This window comes from Halichoerus grypus, chromosome 1, assembly GCF_964656455.1.
Source record: "Halichoerus grypus chromosome 1, mHalGry1.hap1.1, whole genome shotgun sequence".
In the NCBI taxonomy this organism is placed as follows: domain Eukaryota; kingdom Metazoa; phylum Chordata; class Mammalia; order Carnivora; family Phocidae; genus Halichoerus; species Halichoerus grypus.
Window position 1 is genome coordinate 73,162,647 of NC_135712.1, and position 19,336 is coordinate 73,181,982.

The 19,336-nt window shown below is 40.1% G+C and overlaps 1 protein-coding gene across 5 annotated transcripts in view; it reads left to right on the plus strand.

The window, feature by feature from the left end:
- The window catches only part of ATP13A4 (ATPase 13A4), a 128,867-nt gene that overhangs the window by 10,856 nt on the left and 98,675 nt on the right, over positions 1-19,336 (plus strand). For all 5 annotated transcript variants that reach the window (XM_078067904.1, XM_078067905.1, XM_078067910.1 and 2 more), the window contains exon 2: positions 18,771-18,944. In XM_078067904.1, the coding sequence (XP_077924030.1) occupies positions 18,771-18,944 (174 nt within the window). The remainder of the gene's footprint in view (positions 1-18,770; positions 18,945-19,336) is intronic.

Consider the following 19,336-nt stretch of genomic DNA (forward strand, 5'->3'; position numbering starts at 1 on the left):
ATTTGGGCCATAATGGTTTTATTTTCAAACTTTACTTGGGGCCCTCTGGTAACTGAAAATATTACATATCCTCAGGTACTATACCAATGGAAAAAAATTGCCCTTCTTTCAAGAGTCTCAGCAAAATGCTCGTTTTGTTTTCTAACTGGCTCTGATTAGATCATCCCCCCTCCTTTTAAAGATTTTATTTGTTTGACAGAGAGAGAGAGAACAGGTGAGATCTTGACCTGAGCTGAAGGCAGACGCTTTTACTGACTGAGCCACCCAGGCACCCCGATCATCTCCCTTTTCAAACTTATTAGTGGGGCCAGAAGAATACCAAGCTCTTAGTTACACGTCCACGTCTGGAGTTAGGGTCAAAGTTAGCTCTACATGAAGCACAGCTGATGATGAGGAAGTGGTGGTGTGACAGAAAAAAGTGAGTGAGATAAGTGGGGATTGAGTGGTCTCAACAAAAAAATACAAATGGATAAACAGAATGTCTAATACGATAGTCAATAAATAATAGTTTAATTGAACTGAACAGATAGTGTTTAAAGTGGACAGGTCCCCCACATGATTATTTTTGCTAGAGAGAATATAAAATTTAGAGCTCTCCTACTGGTATTTTAGATATCTGTGAAGAAGTAGAAAAGGACCTTTAAAACATACATATTTATTTTTCAGATGTTAAAAGTGAAACATATTTAGTGATTAAAATGTGTGTAATACTGGGGCGCCTGGGTGGCTCAGTCGATTAAGTGGCCAACTCTTGATTTCGACTCAGGTAATGATCTCAGGGTCCTGGGATGGAGCCTCTGGTGAGGCTGCTTGCTCAGTGGCTAGTCTGCTTGGGGTTTCTCTCTCCCTCTCTCTCTGTCCCTTCCCTGCCTCTTGTGTGCGTGCACACGCGTGCGCCCCCCCTCAAATAAATAAATAAATCTTAAAAAAAAATAAATAGAATGTGCTCAACACAGATGTAAAAGAAGAATCATGATTATTCCATCACCCAAGGTACATGTCGTTAGTGTTTTATCTGATGTATTTGTCTTCCAGTCTTTCTTGTTTGTGCCTCACCTTATTTCAATTAAATTTGAAATTGTACTGTATACTTTCATGTTGTCTCTCTTTACTTAATATTATTACGTATATTTTTCCTCATATTATTAAAATACTTAATAAATATTATTTTAATGCCTATATAATATTTAATAATTACCCTATTCTTTTATTCAAAGATTGCTTTCTATTTGTTACTACTACTAATATTGCAGTGAACATATTTGCATACAAGTCTTTATTCTGTGTTTTGCATAAGTTAGAGGGATTGCTTTTTTTTTTTTTTTTAAGACCAAGAGTCTTTCTTAGTGGCCTAAAATCATACCTTTGGAGGTGTGCACATTCTTTCAAAATCCCTCTTAGCAGTAGACATCTAGGCTAATAAGGAATTGCCAGGATGGGATCTGCTTCTGATGCTCAGAAAGGCCGTGTTTGCCATTGTCTATCCCAGAGAACTATGAGGAGAGAGTGTGTACTAGGAAGTTGTGAAGCTTCTGTTTACTTAATGGTTTTTCATGCAGAAAGCATCATGTGCATATAAAGGGTCAGTTCTGACCATAGCAGACGACGAGGCTCTAGTAACAAACTGCGGGCCCTTTATATTTCATTTCAGAAAATTTCCCATGTAGCTTCCTCCTGCTGTTTCTTCTGTAGGAGGAATAAGTAAAAGCTAGAATTCCTATTATTTTGGTAGCAAATTCTATCCCCTGTGATCACAGTTAGAGTATCTGTTCTTTAATAAAGGCCTGATTGTGGGGTCCTTCAACCTTATGGGGAGAAAAATCTAATCATCTTCCTTCTGAACTTTTACACAAGTTCCCAGAACAGGGAAACAATTTTATTTTTGAGTTTTAATATTATTGAAATAATTGCCTACAGAGTATCCCAATTAAAAAATAGCCAAATAATATACAAATAAAAGTGGAATATTTTGCTACCCCGAGGGAGGATATGCTTTTCTATTTAATTTTTAATGACTTATTGATCAACTATTCACCGCTGTATCTCCAATGCTTAGAAAAAATATAAATACACAATATGTATTGGTGGATGAATATAGCTAGTTACAGTTACATTCCAAAACTATATAAAATGGCATATATTGGGGCACCTGGATGCCTCAGCCATTAAGTGTCTGCCTTCGGCTCAGGTCATGGTCCCAGGGTCCTGGGATCAAGCCCATATTGGGCTCCCTGCTCGGCAGGAAGCCTGCTTCTCCCTCTCTCACTCCCCCTGCTTGTGTTCCTACTCTCGGTATCTCTCTGTCAAATAAATAAATAAAATCTTAAAAAAAAAAAAAAAAAGAAATAGCATACAGATCTAAAGGTAAATAAGGATTAGAATTCAGAAAAATAGAGGATTGAATTATTATACTTCATTTCACCTGTTCCATAGAATCAACTTTCCAATAACCCAAACTTTGTCTTTCTCCTGCTTATTACTTGCCCATCCAAGCTTTCCTTAAATGCCCTCAGAAAAGGAAACTTAGCATGACAAGTCATTTCCTTGTGAGACAGAATGACTATTGTAAAGACTCTTCCTATGTTGAACTGAAATATGGTTCCATTAACCTGAATTCATTAGTCCTACTTCTTTTGCCTTTTGGGGCCACCTGTCAAAAATCAACTTCCTATTCTCAGGCATTTAAAAATTGTTCCTATATGTCCCCCATCTTCATCCCTCCTGGCATCTCTTCTTCAATCTAAACACACTCAGTTTCTTCAACCACTCTTCATGTGGCATAGTTCACATTTATTGACTACTTACTAGGTCCTGTGCCCATTGCTTAGCTCTTCCATGTGATACTTTATTCACAGTAACCTCATTGGGTAGATACTCTCACTATAGGCACAAAGACCAAATGTTTCTATTGTTTCTCTGTGGCAGGGGTCCACAAACTATTGACTGTGGGTGACATCTGGCTCACTGACTTATCTGAAAATAAAATTTTATTGGAAAACAGCCTCCTACATTTGTTTACAGATTGTCTCTGGCTGCTGTTGTACTGCAGTGACAGAGCTGAATGGTTGTTAGAGAGAACACGTGGCTCATGAGGCTGAAAATATTTTCCATCTGGTACTTCACAGAAGAAGTTTGCTGAGCCTACCCTTTTCCTTCTGATCTCTCTCTTTTTTTTTTCTGATCTTATTAAAAATTTTTTTTTCTTTATTGCCATACTAAAGTGTTACTTGTTAGGGTTGTCCAAGTTTTGCATCCACCAGTGATGGTTTAGGAGAGCTCTGGAAAGGCTCAGGCTGGGTGGTGTTTAAGGATTTAAATGGCTGTCAGTGTGGTCAGTAGATATTTACAAACTGCTGTGGTGGAAAGTGCCCTGTTTGGAAGCCTGGGTTCTTTCTAATCTGGATTCTTCCATTAATCGTTCATTTTGTGTGAGGAGTTTCCCCTTGCTGGGCCTCTGTTTTTTTTCCATCTCTAAATAGATCTAGATCTATAGGATCTGTCTGATGTAGTTACATACTTATCTTCATTTTGAGGTTGCCCAGACCCTTACTTACCAGCATGAACATTGGTGACCAGATATATAAGAAGCTTCCCCTGTTGGAAAGAGTACAGCCATGTATAACCAAGAGCCAGTGGATCCTTATATTTCCCAAATTATGGAATTTCAGATAGAGAAAGTCACTCAAAGATAATCCAGTCCAACACATTCATTTTTTTAAAGTTATTTTTTGTAAAGATAATTTTAGATTCGCATTCAGTTGCAAGAAATAATACACAGAGATTCTGTGTATGCTTTACCCATTTTCCCCATTGGTAATATCTTGCAAAACTATAGTAAAATATCACAATCAGGGAATTCACTCTGATAGGTCAAGGTACACAACATTTCCATCATCACAAGTATCCTTCGTTTTGCCTTTTTATAGCCACATCCATTTTTTTCCCCATCGATCCCTACTCCTTAAGCCCTGGCAACCACTATTCTGCTTTCTGTTTCTGTAATTTTCTCATATCAAGAATGTTATATAAATAAGATCATACAGTATGTGAACTTTGGGATTGACTTTTTTTACCCAGCATAATTCCCTAGAGATTGATCTAAGTTGTTTTGTGTATCAATAGTTCATTCTTTTTTATTGCTGAGTAGTTTTTGGTGATATTTCATGGTGCCATGGTTTATTTAAACCATTAATCTGTTGAAAGACATTGTAGTTGTTTCCAGTGTTTGGCTATTATGAATAAAATTGCTGTAAACATTTTTGAATAGGTTTTTATGTGAGCATAGGTTTTTATTTTTCTGGGATAAATGCTCAGGAGAGCAATTGCTGGGTTGCATGGTAGTTTCATGTTTAGTTTTTAAGGAAACGACCAAACTGTTTTCCAGTGTGGTTGTACTATTTACATTCCCATTGGCAATGTATGAGTGATCCTGGTTCTCCAAATCCTCACCAGCATTTGCTGTTTTCACTATTTTTTATCTTAACCATTCTGACAATTTATCTCTAACCATTCTCTATATAGCTATATAGTAATATCTCATTGTGGTTTCAATTTGAATTTTCTTAATAGCTAATGATTTTGAAGATCTTTTTGTGTGCTTATTTGCCATGGGTATTTTCATGTCTTTTGTCAATTATCTAATTGAATTGTTTGATATTTTACTGTTGCGATTTGGGTGTTCTTTATGTATTCTAGATACTAGTTCTTTATTGAATATGTGGTGGCAATGTGTTTGTAATGTGGATGTCCAATTGCTCCAGCACTACTTGTTGAAAAGGTTATTTTTTTCTTCATTGAATTGCTTTTGCACATTTGTCAAAAATCAATTGGGCAGAGTTATATAGGTCTGTTTCTTGTTTTTTATTCTGTTCCATTGATCTATGTGCCAGTGTTACACAGTCTTGATTAAGGAAGTGTATAATAATTCCTGAAATCAGGTAGACTTGTTGCTTCCACTTCATTCTCATTTTTTCAAAATTGTTTTAGCTGATATAGTTCATTTGCTTTCCATATAAATTTTAGAATAATTTTGTTTATATCTACAAAAAATCTTACTGAGATTTTGATAGGAATTGTGTTAAATCTATATATTAAATTTGGGAGAATTAAAATCTTTGCTATGTTAAGTTTTCCACACCATGAACATGGTATATCTCTCCATTTATTTAGAATCTTCTTTGATTTCTCTTATTAGCATTTTATAGTTTTCAAAATGCAAGTCCTGTGTGTGTTTTGTTAGATTTACACCTAAGTATTTCATTTTTTGAGAGATTGTAAATGGTCTTGTATTTCAAATTTTGGTATTCAATGTTATAGAAATACAATTAATTGATTTTTATATGTTTATCTTGCATCTTATTACTATGATTAACTACCATTAGTTCTACGAGGGTTTTTTTTTGTAGATTCCTTGAGATTTTCTATACAAAAATCTATCACATGCAAGTAGAAACAGTTTTAAATCTGTATGCTGTTTGTTTCTTTTTCTTGTCTAGCTACAACTCTTATGTTGAATAAAAGCAGTGAAAGTAGACATCCTCATCTTGTTCCTAATCTCAGTGGGAAAATATTCGCTGTTTCATCATTAAATTTAGTGCTACCTGTATGTTTCTAAAGATGCTCTTTATGAAGTTGAAGAAGTTCGTTTTCATTCCTATTTCCCTAAGAATTTTTATCATGAATGTGTGTGAAATTTTGTCAAAAGTTTTTTTCTGTGTCAATTGTTATGATCATGTGATCTTTAAATTAAAAAAAACATTTTTTTAGTCTGTTAACATGGTGGATTACATTGATTGATTTTTGAGTGTTAAAGTAGCTTCCTATCCTTGGAATAAATCCTACTTGGTAATGGTTTATAATTCTCTTACCATATTGCTGAATTCTATTTGTTAATATTTTGTTGAAGATTTTTGCTTCTATGTTCCTGAAGAAGATTGGTCTAGAGTTCCTTTATTTTCTTTCCCCTTCCTCCCTCCTTCCCTCCCTCCCTCCCTCCCTTCCTTCCCTTTCTCCCTCCCTCCCTTCCTACTTCCCTCCTTCCTTCCTCCCTCATTTATTAAGCACTTAATATGTGTGAGTCCCTGTGCAAGCTATTAGGTATACAATGAAAAGTCCTAGGGCTCAATATCTGGTGGAGGATAGACTTCGGTGGGCTGGTGCTCTGACAGAATATACAAGTTTCTGTGAGAACACAGAAGAAGCTACAACCAATTCCTGGATGACTTCAGTGGGAAAGTGCCGATTGAAAAGAATCTAGATGCATGAATAGGAGTTTAGCAGCAAGCCCAGTTAGGGTGAAGGACATTCCAAGTCAAGGAGACACAATGTACAAAGGTACTGAGATGTAAAGGAACAAAGCACATTCCATTCAGAGAACTGAATGCAGCTTGGCAAAGCTGGTGTGCAGGGTGTATGTGTGTGGGGGGGAGTGGGACCGGGAGAACAGAGAGTTGAGGCTGAAAAGATAGCGTGGGGAAGATTAGGAAGAACTCTGCATGCCATTCTAAAGGGATTTAAGGGTTTTAAGTAGGTAACCAACCACACTGGTTTGCCTGGACTTTCTGGACATTAGCACTAAAGGTCACATCCTGAGAAATCCTTCAGTATTGGACAAACTGGATGGTTGGTCACTCTAATAAGGAATTGAAATCAGATGTCTGCTTGAGAAAGGTAACTCTGTAACAATGTGAACAACAGTGTAGAGAGAAGTGAAACTGGGACATGATGACTCTTGCAGTGATTCTAGTGTGAGCACTGGTTGAACTAATAAGGCAGGAGTATCAGGGATGGAGAAGAGGAGACCAATTTGAGAAATATCTAGGGGACATGATCACTAGACCTTGGACTAATTAGATGTTGAGGGAGAAGGAGAAGAATATTAAAGAGAATTCCTGGATTTCTGAATCTTATAATTGGATGTGTAGTGGTGGTGGTGGTGGTAATGCAGGGAGAGAGGAGTGTGTGGTTAATGAGTTCGATTTTAAACTTAGGATTAATTCTGACTGAGGAGGCGTCAGAGAGAGAGAGTCTTATATGAATGGTGTTTTTAAAGATTGCTAGGATTTTTTTTTTTTTCTGGGAGAGGGTATTGCAAAATTGTGGGGTGTGACTCTTGATAAGTGTTAAAAGTTATTGCTTTGGGTTCAAGGCCATGCATGCCCAACAAGCATTGGTAGAACCTTCAGAAGCAGAAGTAGAACTCATTTGAGAGTGTGTGGCAGTTTTTGAAATGTCATAAATGTGCAATATATATATATACAGCCAATTTAATAATAATTCGAAACTGGTATGATCATTGCCTGAGTCAGAAGAGAGAATACTGCTAGCACTCCAGAGGTTCTCCTGGGGCCTGCCCTAACTATGACCCATCTCTGCTGTCTGCCCCTACTCCATGCAGAAGTGACCTCTCACCTGGCTTGTATAATTATAATTTTCTTGCCTTTAAAAATATTTTTCTAACTATGTATGCATACCATAACAATATTTTTGAGGTTTCTGTGATTGAAATCACACTGATTATATTCTTTTGTGTTTTGCTGCTTTTGCTTATTGGATTGGTGAGATATATATTACTGCACAAAATTATAGTTTATTTGCATTGTGTCAGAATATATCATTGTAAGACTATACTTTCTAAAAAGTCAATTCTATTGTTGATGGACTTTTGGATTGTTTCCAGCTTTGAATTTTTCTTGTTTGTATTTCCTGGTACCCGGGTACACCCAGTTACTCCTGGTAACTCTGGTAAAGTTTCTGTAGAGGAGATACAAGTAGAAGTGCTGAATCACACACTGTGTGTATCTTTAACCTCACTGTGTAATGCCAAAGTGCTTTCCAAAGTGGTCTTGACAATTTATTTCTCAACAGCAATGCTCAGGAAGGATTCCTCATTCTGAAAACGAGTGGTGACCATTGTTCTAGCGAATGCTTTCAACTCACTTCCAAACTGTGGAAAAGATTTCCAGCCTTCTTAATGAGAGAGCTTGGTAATCTAGTGCTTTTCAAAATGATTTTTATCTATGCAGGCCCTGTTTAGGCATAAACTTGTAATGGAAATCAATATACTTATATCGATTTTATGTTGTTTGAACAGGTAGAAATGGAGTTGTTCTGGTTGAAAGGGCAGTGTTTGGTGCGTGCGTGTGTGCTAAGTGGGAGGGAGCTCAGAGTACACCTGCTGGGCCCCAGCCTAATGTCTGGCACATGGTGTAATTATTAGTAGAGTTGTCTGAAAATGGAACAGCCTTTCCCAGCAAGTAGAGTTTGCTTCATTGGAGGTGTGGGAGTTTCACATTATGAAAGAAATATGAGATCGGGTTATCTCTGATCTTTCTCTCTCTCAGAGTTCATGACAGCATACTTCTCCCTCTTTCATTTTCTAAAATCTTATGGTAAGTAACAAATAATCATACCTGGGGAGAAAGATGAATAATAATACTTAGGGATACAATTTAGGGTTGGGATAAATTCTCTATTGGTCAAAGAGTAGGAGGCTGACTTTGGAAGGAGATCATTGCTTTTCCTCTGCTCTCTCTCTCTCTCTGTGCTTTTATCTGAGAATTCTCTTAAAATCTCAGCTTTTGGGGTGCCTGGTGGCTCAGTCGGTGAACATCTGACTCTTGGTTTCGGCTTAGGTCATGATCTCATGGGTTGTGAGATTGAGCCCTGTGTTGGGCTCTGTGCTCAGCAGGGAGTCTGCTTGAAGATTCTCTCCCTCTGCCCCTCCTGCCACTCTCTCTCTTTCTTATAAATAAATAAATCTTTAAAAAAGTCTCAGCTTTCTTCCCTGAAAAATGATGTTTGACTGGATGTTTGCTATGATTCATCAGGTGTTAATAGTCAATGATTACCATTTTTGGCCTCTCTGTTTACCAGTCTAATAATATTCCAATCTAAGGAATTAACATATAATTGGTGCCATTGGTGCATTCAAACAATATCTGTGGGCCTATCATGTCCTGGGAACTGTTCTACTCTGTGACAGGGATCCAGCAATGAACAAGATAGACCAAAGCTCTGCTCTTGTGGAACTTACATGCTAGGAACGGATCACAAAAAAATAAACAAATAAAAATATTAGATGGAGATAAGGGCTTGTAGAGGTTTAAAATAGGATGATATGCTAAAGAGTGATTGGGTGGCTTCCTGAGACCCTGTGGTCAAGGAAGCTGAGATCTTAATGTTAAGGAGGGGCCAGACACGTCAGGGCATACCTCAGGGTTTAATAATTAATCTTAAGTCTAATTGCCCTCATAATAACAACAGCCTCTATTCGAATAATGCTTCTACCACTGTTATTCCATTTCATTGTCATAACAGTTTTGTGAACATTAGTGTTCTTAACTTTTAGATGGGGTAATGACTTCCGGATGATAAAATTAGTAAGTGGCAAAATGAATGCCAGTCTTGAACCCAAGTGTTTGGCCTTTAAATGTGGCCTTTTCCCCTGCCCTGCCCAGTCTTGGATCTTCTTTATCCTGTTCAGTGAGTAGGCTGCTCAGACAAGTCAGGAGTCCCACATACTGACCTGTCTGTGCTTTGTCTTACGTCACCCAGACATCATTAGAAGAGAAGTTTTAATTTCAGCACCACACGAGAACCTAGGAAATGTCTCTTGCCCAAGATCACCAGACCAGAAGATTAGGATGTTGCTGGCAGAAACCACTGTCTGGTTGCTGGGTGGAGTCCCTCTTGCCTATTTCCTCTCCCTCTGCAGTTTGAGCTTATGAAAACCTGTTTAAGGGGAATCTAGAACTTGTCTGGGCAGCACCTCCACTAGCTCAAACATTAGCAATTAGCAAGAGTTCAAGCCGTGTCCCTCATGACACTTGTCAAATGAGGATGTCAGAGAGCTAAGGATGGAATGCCTTCAGGAGAGGCAGACTGGGGTTGGGAAGGAAACAGTTTTAAGTAAGAAGGACCTGGCTCTGTTATCTACCAGCAGGGTGACTAAGGGTACATTCTTTAACTTCTTTGAACCCCACCTTCCTTATTTCTTGCCCATGGCTGAAAATAACTTCCTTAGAGAGTTGTGAGGATTAAATCAGAATGTGGAAGAAAATAAATATTTAGGGTGATAAGGACATACTAGAAGTTTTTTACATGAACTGATTTTTCATGAGCTTCAGCTAAGCTAGATGGACAATTAGGCAGGGTATTACCAACCTGTCTGCCACTGACAGGTGGGACAGTTTGTTTTTCAGCCAGCCAACTGGTGTGACAAAGAGGAGTTTCCATAGCCCAGGCTGGCAGCATCCTGAGCAGAGAAGAAACCCCGCTAAGTCAAAGGACACTAAAGTCCCATACACGTCTCTTCTTCCTGTTCTCATAATCAGATTCTGCCCAGCTAGAAAGGCTGTAGGCAGCAGCCTCTTCCCCTGACTTTGCCTGAGGACACCAGTTTTAGGGAAGCCACGAGAGGTCCACTTGCCGGGTGTGGAGGGGGAAAGATGGAGGTGTAGATTTTAAGGATTCAGCAACTTTTGGCCACTGGCCAGCTGCAGTAGAATACACATCCCTGAATCCCAAAGTCCCTCCCAAAAGTGCATTAACTGGCCTGACATGACTGGGTTAATTCTAACACCACAGTACACTGACTTTCTACCTTAAACTGGCATTTTGTCCTGAAATACACCTCCATATTTTCAGACTCCACACCTTTGCTCGGGGCTTGTTCCTCTGATTGGAGTGACTCTTCTACCTTCCTTTCCTGACTGTTGAAATTCCAATCCTCTCCAAGTCCACCTCGAGGAACAATGCTCCCGGAAAGCGCTTCCTAATTATCATCTCAGTTGGACATCCTCATCTCTTTGAACCTAATAGCATTTTTCTCCCAATGTTCTTCAGATGACACTTAATATTTTCTGCCCAGAATCATATTTTAATTTAATTACTAATTTATTTAATTCATTATCTCCCTTCTCAGCCCCTGGAGGGTGGGAAACTTACCTCTAGCAGACCTACTTTACCCATGGCCTTAGACACAGTGGGCAATTTGAGTCGAACTTAAGGAAAGATGCCTGAAGACTTTATGCTTGGAGGTAGCACCTAAACATTTTTATGATGAATTTCTTAGTTCTGGGGCCTGACACCTGACACAGGTGTCATTCCACTGTTTCCCATAGTAATTGTGTGAAGTAAGGCTTTAGCAAGAGAACCAGGAGTCAATGGCCAGAGAAATGACATTCCAAAGCTAGGAATGAGAGAGAAGTGAGAATCCAGAGCTGGGAGTGAAATTAAGTGACATTCCAACTATTTGTCATGGGATAGTGAATGGTGGACAGGTCACTAGACTCCTAAGGATCCCCTCAAGGCACAAGCTTGCCATGAGTTAATGGAATTCAACATTGTTAATGGAAAATGGTACTCAGCTGTTAAGTAGTGACGTATTTCTTTATTTCGAAAGTCACTTTTTAGTTGGAGTGGTGATATTTTCTTTATCCATTTCTAAAATAATTTTGTTTTTTTGTAGAGGAATTTCCAAGACTGGGAAATTAGTATAGTTTACTCACAGGTAATTGTGAACACACCTTTTGGTCCAGAGCAGCAGCCTGGGCAGCAGAGGTCTAAATCAGTTTGCTCCTTGCAGTCCAGGCCCCTGTTTTGCTTCTGTTGAAGGTAAGGAGCTTGTGAGACTCAGTCTTAACCTTTAGCATCTTTTCAGCTCCCAGAGACAAACAATAAGGAGGAAGAAAAAGAAAAATGAAAGCGCTTGTTTAAGAAACCCAGCACTAAAGATTAACTTGAGTGTAATGCAAATACATTTCCTAATGACCAAAGCAGAGCAGTATTTTGAGGTTGTTTGTTTCCTTTTCCCCATACCTTGGAATGATTTAATTTTTAGAGAATCCAAGAAATGGATACGGTTAAACTAGGGCTAGGAACAGGAAGAGGAAGTGTTCATTACCTTCCAGACCAACCTTCCTTCCTTCCTTCCTTCCTTCCTTCCTTCCTTCCTCCTTCCCTCTTTCCTTCCTTCCTTCCCTCCTTCCTTCCTTCCTCCCTTCCCTCTTTCCCTTAGTACACTCACTCACTGATTTAGTCATCCATTCAGCACGTATTTGCTGAGTGCCTACTACATGCAGATAATGTGCCAGGGGCTAGGTAAACATATTGGAGGAAACAAACTTGAAAGGATCCTGAACTGATAGAACTTAAAGTCTTGTGGGGGGTGGAAAAGAGGGAGTTAGAGCAGCAAGCAAAATATACTAAGTACAAATTGTGAAAATGCTAAAAAGGTATTATAAAGGGTGGGTGAGATCAGGGGCTTATATAGGAGATTGGCTAAGACCTCTCTGAGAAGAACAGACTTAAAGGAGGCTTCCACAGACGAGAGATAGCCAGCCGTGGGAAGACCCCGAGGCAGAAAAGGGCTCCGGGACTGTGGCTGGCGTGGCCAGGGCAGAATGAAGTGGTGCAAGAGTAGCTTAGTTTGGGGAGGGAGGCAGGTGCAGACCACGAGGGCAATTTGCTTTCTCTCTTAACACTTCAGTTTTCCTCATCTGCAAAATGAGCTGCTGCACCCACTACTGATCTTAGTGGGCACTTATCGTGAAGTGTGAATCTTTTTTTACCATAGATTTCAGTATCAAAATTCTCTATGCCAAGGAGGACATCCTAGGCACTAGGACCTAAAGACTTGCTTAGGTTTGGTGGGGGAAACTCATTACCCACTCAGGTCTCTCAATCTCAGCTTTGTTTGGGGCCAGAGAAGTTTTTGTTGTGGAGGTTGAAGAGTAGCTGTCCTCTGCACTATAAGATGTTTAACTGCGTTGAGGGATATTTAATAGCATTCCTAGCCTTGACATAGAAGCTATGTCAGTATCACCTCTCACCTAGTTGAGAGTGACCAGAAATATCTCCAGCTATTGCCAAATGTCCCCTGGTGGCAGAGTCACTCCTGGTTGAGAACCACTGGCCTACAGGATGAGGCTGTAACTCTGATGAGTGGGCCCAGTATGAGATGAGAAATGAATCTGACATATGGCCTCAGTGTGGAGGGAAAGAGAAAGCATGGCAGGGACCATGAGAGATAGGGGACCACCTACTCATTTAAAGGGGGGCATCTCTTACTCTGATCAATTCTTTCTTCCTTTTTTCCTTCAGGTGCTCACAATTAGATTGTCCATAATCCTTGGTTCCTGACACTCTCATTGCTTGTCAATGCTGCATTGCATTAATTCAGTTAGCTCTTTAATCAGTTCTTTATAATAAAGTGATGACCCCACCACTCCCAGCAAAAGCTAGGACCTTGACAATAGTCTACATTTGACAATGTGGTCCTGCCTTGCCTCAGTGGGGTAACCATTGTCCTATATTGTGCCTTCATCAATCCCTTGCCTTCATCAATCAATGCTTTCCTTTTGATGTAGCTTTCTTTTATTTAAGTCTATCCCAAAAATACATTTTAAATTTTTGTTGTTTTTAACTTTGTAAAAATGTTTCTATGCTTATGTAATTGTCTGCACTGACTTTTATCACTTACTAGTATGTTACTAAGAGTCATCCACATTGTGGAGTCTTGGCTGGAGCTGATTTGTCTGAAGTGCTGTGTAAGAGCCCATTGTATGAATATACTGCAGGGCCTCCTCCTCTCTCTCAACGGATGGTGTTGGGATAATTCCTGGGTTATTTGGTGCTTTCCAGCTGATTGTTCTGGCACAAGAATATGGGTACAGAGCTGTCATGATTTCTGATTTATCTTAAAGAAAAGCTGGAAATCGGAATGTTTATGTGAAAGTAACTGGGGGACCAATATAAAGTTTTAAGAAATGCTTACCAGGCCAACAAGAAACCTGTCTGCAGGCCATTCTTCTTGAGCCTCCAGTTTAAGATTTCTATATTCGTTCATTCAGGTTGAGAATATCTCACTTTGATCTTGAAGTCAAATGAACTTAGGGGACCTTTGGGAAATCATCCTTCAGCATTAAAGTGTCAAGCAAGAAACTACTGAGGTGGTCCATATATACAATGGAATATTACTCAGCCATCAGAAAAGATGAATACCCAACTTTTACATCAACATGGATGGGACTGGAGGAGATTATGCTAAGTGAAATAAGCCAAGCAGAGAAAGTCAATTATCATATGGTTTCACTTATTTGTGGAACATAAGGAATAACATGGAGGACATTAAGAGAAGGAAGGGAAAAATGGGCGGGGGGAATTGGAGGGAGAGATGAACCATGAGAGACTATGGACCTGAGAAACAAACAGGGTTTTAGAGGGGAGGGGGGAGGGGGGATTGGTTAGCCCGGTGATGGGTATTAAGGAGGGCACGTACTGCATGGAGCACTGGGTGTTATACGAAAACAATGGATCGTGGATCACTACATCAAAAACTAATGATGTATTGTATGGTGACTAACATAACATAATAAAATTAAAAAAAAAAAGAAACTACTGAGGTAGAAATTGGAGTAGGGTGTGTGGTGGGGATAAACAGTGATATAAATTGCATTCATTTAGTACAATTTAGTACAGTGAAACATTCTCTTCAGACCCAAAATTTGGAAATAAGGGAAAAAAGATTATCATAAAGGAGATAAACTTTTAAAAAACAAATCACTTAAACTTTCAAATATTTAATGGAGCCAGTAAAGAAATGCAAAATTGTCTTAAAGAGAATAAATGGCTTCCAGGCTAATGGGATTTGACTGTAATTTGATTGAATGAATTACAATGTTTATTTATATATTTATTTTTTTAATTTATTTGACAGAGAGAGACACAACGAGAGAGGGAACACAAGCAGGGGGAGTGGGAGAGGGAGAAGCAGGCTTCCCACGGAGCAGGGAGCCCAATGTGGGGCTCGATCCCAGGACCTTGGGACCATGACCTGAGCTGAAGGCAGACGCCCAATGACTGAGCCACCCAGGCACCCGAATTACAATGTTTAAAGAAGCCATGTCAGTCAGGGTAGGAGATGGTCAGAGAAGAGTCCAGAGCCCATTTTAAGTACTATGCTTGCATACAGCTCCACTGGCAGGACAGCCACCCCCAGAGACAGTGCTGTTGGGAAGAGAACAAACTCTTAATACCTACCCATGTATTCATCTGGTCTTGTGATGGTTACATACATCTCACTCTCTCATTCCAACCAGTCTCTTGGACCTGGTGAGCTTGAATCTTCTCTCTGAGAAGAGTTCTGCCAGCAGGCTCTGGGACTAGAAGGCTGAGAGCCACTTTCAGGATTTGGTGAGCCCCCAGATGATGACATTACCCTTGAAGCTTCCTGGAGTCAGCCAATGTCCTGCTCTCATCACCCTCTCATGTGCATTTTCAGAAGCATTGTCTTCATACCTCTACGCTCATTAAATGCTCACCTAGTGTCAGGCCCTAAGTTCAGGTACAGAGTGTAAACTCTGGAAAGATCAGCCTTGATTCAGCCTTATGAACCTTCTAGGGAAGGGTCTTACTTAGACTGTGGGAACTCCCTAATCTCTATGGAGAAGTCTATTTGTAAGCATCTGTGTGTATTTTTTTTCTGGCGATAGGGTCTACAGACTTAAGGGGGTCTGTTGGTTGAGGTAGTTGAAACCACTGCTTTGGATCACATAAGTTTGACTTCTTGAATGTAGGGGCTCTGCAGAGGAGAAGACCTGGACACCTGGCAGCCAAAGATTAAGCCCTTAGGAATGCAAAGGACCTAGATCTCCAGGGACAGAGGGAACAGAAGAATCTGTGGGTAGCAGGGGAGATAAAGAAAGGGACAGTGTGCTATTTCATAATGCATGTAGACTGCCATGAGTGTGATATTCTTTTGACATTTTCTCTCTCTCTCTCTTTTTTTTTTGGCCGATAGATTCCTTTTTGTGGGAGGTAAGGGTAGGTGGAGTGCAGAGTAGCAAGATGGTTCCCTCAAGCATTTTCAGGGATGTGGGAGGCACTCCATAATATAGGAGGTAAACTGCTACAGGGTCATAACAAACAGCACCATGCTAATTTTTGCAATTTTAAATCCAATATCTATTAATAGTCCCTGCAAAGCAATTTACTTCTAGTCAGTACAATTCAACTCACTTCAATAAGCAGTAATTGAACACTCCTTGTCCACATTATTCCAGCCTTTCTACCAAAAGTTTGGTAATGGATTATTGGTCATGAACTACTAACTGATATAGTGTCCACAGAACTGAGAGCAGGCAAGCTTTGAAAGCAACACTCTGGTGTAACTAGGGGATATTCACCTGGCCTGCCTGTGACACTCCTGGTCTACTGCTGTACCAGTGTTTTTATTGGTAGCACCCAATTCAGATGACAATTTATATAGTCATTCCTCTATATAATCCTTTTATTGCTCTAACCTTGTTTATTCTTATCTGTTTGTGTGTCTCCCTTTCCATTAAACTAATGAGCTCCTTGAGGCTAGAGGCATTGTCTCCTTCATCTCTGTGTCTAGCACATGTCTGCTCTTTGGTGGACACTTAAAAATTGTTTGTTAAATTAAGCTGAAATCTAAGGCAGAATGAAGAAGAGCCTTAGAGTGGAAATGACCAGCTCACATTATTCACCCTGTGCTGCAGAGGTCTAGACCCGGAGGTCTAGTTTTGAGTTACTGATGAGCCTTATGCTTTGAGAAACTTATTTAATCTCTTTCAACTAAATGGGAGAGTAGATGAAAATCCTTGGTGAAGGGCTTTGAAGTGCTCAATAAATGTTAGCTGCTATCATTGTTACCAGTAATAGTTGCTAGTCATATCTATTATATATAATAACTTTAAACTTCAGTTTTCTTAGCTGGAAATTCAAGATAGTAATTCCTGCTTACATTATTTTGATAATGAACATGAAGACAATTTGGAAACTATAGAGGGCTCTCATTGCATAGCCCATAAAAGAATGCATGGTAACAGGGAGATTTGTGCTTCTAGAATTGGCGTAACTCAGGCATATTGCATGGGGGGCTCAATTGATGGACAATATAAATAAACTTTTAAATATAACATTCAAGAAAATATGATATAATGTCTAGGTTGTCAGGTAGAAGTTGACCTGTTCCAAAATGTAGGAACATTAAAAAGCACATGGGAAAAGATGATGGGGGTAGACTCAGGACAGGTATGGGATTTAGGATTGGGATCCTGCTCAATGTGGGGTCAACAAAGCATTGCTTCAGGAATGATGAGTAGGCAGAACCATTCCTGGCTTGGCAGCTGGAGAGCAAGAGCTAGAGTTTGGAACAAAAGAGGATTCATGGCAAGATAGACATTCTAGTTTGCAAAATCAGCCAAGAGCTTATGTTTCTGAGTTAATGTGAACACTTTATCCCAGGCGTGGCAAATGTGGACAATACCTAAGGCAGACAGTCAGCACCTGCATGCACTGCTAATAGGAGGAAGGCCCCCAAAAATTACACATGAAAACAGCTTTTAGCCAAGGATCACAGAAACCCCTCTGATAATGTAATCTTTATCAGGTGAGACAGAGAAGGTGGCTGATTTAAAGTTACATGTTCCAGCTCCCTTGTTATCCTAACAGGCAATCCTAGCAGGAGCAGAACTATTGACACTAGGAATTCTTAGATCTAAATGCCAATAAACTGAGGGGTAGAATTTCAGGTCTACTTCCGAGAAAATGGCTAGATGATAGTAGAAGTAGCAGTGCCAGCAGCATGAGCAGCAGCGGCAATAAACGCATGCGTAGCACTTACACATAGTAACTCATTTAATCTTTACCATAACCCTGTGAAGTGGGTCCTATCACCACCCCATCTTATGGATGAGAAACTGAAGAATAAAGAGGCTAAATAACTTGCTTAGGGTCACACCCAGGAAGTGGCAGAGTTAGGCTTTCAATCCAATGTGTCTTGGTCCAGAGAATGTGCTTTTTACCAAGATACTCGACTTCTCAGTTTTGGCTATGAGAATCAGTAGAACGTATACTTTTGACTTTGTGTGATGTAACTGTGGAACTGAGGCCATAAACTTAAGGGCTGGTTTTCCATTCTGTCTCAGACTATACTTGGAAGGAAGAAGGTTGTCCGGATTATAAATATATTAGAAGACTCTTATCTTGCTCATATTTGTATCATCCAGGGTCTCAAATCTCCTCCCAGCTCATAGCAAGGGTTCAATAACCCAAATAGTTTCTATGGGTTTTCCCCCATGGTGTAAAATTCTTTTTGCAACTGAACAAAGGTAGAGGGTGGGAATGCACAACTCCAGCCCAAACCCCCGACGGCAGGTTCGCAGTGAGTTGTTCGTCCTCTTGTGGGTCAAACACTTTCATCACATCCAGACTCCACTCAGGGCCTGGTTCTATCCTGCCCATGTGGCTGCTGGTCCCAGCCAGGGGAATCATTGGTTGTTGCTGTCATCTGTTCCTCCCATCACATATCTCATGGTCATGTCTGTGAAGGCTGTGGATCAAACCTGGGTTTGAATCTTGGAAGCAGAACTTCCTAGCTCTGTGGCCTTGGCCAGGTCTTTCCATTCAGGCTTTCTGAGCTCAGCCTTATCATTTATGAATGAGGGTAATATTATCCTATTCAAGGAATGCTCAAGAGACTTAAGATAACGTGTCACCTAACACAGTGTTTGGCACAGGATAGCCAGGTGCTCGAATTATAGAAACTGAGTTTCCCAGTTTGATTGTGACTTCCTGGAGGCCTGGGATCCTGTGGTATTTTGTTAGGGATTCTTCTCCACTTTCTCAATCTCTCCTCGACTTCTTCACTCTCCGCCCCCAGTTTTATCACCAAAATCCCAACTGGTTCATTTGCTATTTACTGTGCTTAACCAATATTTGGGGTCATTTTGGTTCTTCTCCAGGAGATATTTGGCTACCGGACTCAAGGCTGCCGGAAAACCCTCTGTCTTGCTGGATCCATCTTCTCATTTGGGATTCTCCCCTTGGTGTTTTACTGGAGACCCGCTTGGCATGTGTGGGCAAATTGTGTCCCATGTTCCTTGCAAGAGGCAGACGTCGTGTTGCTGAGGACAACAGTAAGTGTGCATCTGGCTTTGTACCTGGTGGCCCTTTCTCCTGAACAGCTCATTACAGGATGGCTGTGGGAGATGTGCACATGGAAAATTCCATCACAGCCTTGCATTTATTTACCAAGAACCCAATAATTTGTGTATGATGGGATTTCATTAAGAAGACCTACTTCACAGGGTATTCCTTTTAAACTTGTGAGTCTTATGAATATTAGAGCCTGAATAACCATCTGAATAGCTAAAAGTCAGGGGGTAATGTGAAGTAGTTAAGTCAGGCAACAAGATAAAAAATTCACATGGATGCTTCTCCTATGTCCTGATGTATCATACCTATCCTAGTCCCTTTGGAGCAACTTTGCAGGAAGGGATGGGGAGTGGTGGGGAGGAGATGGGGAGCA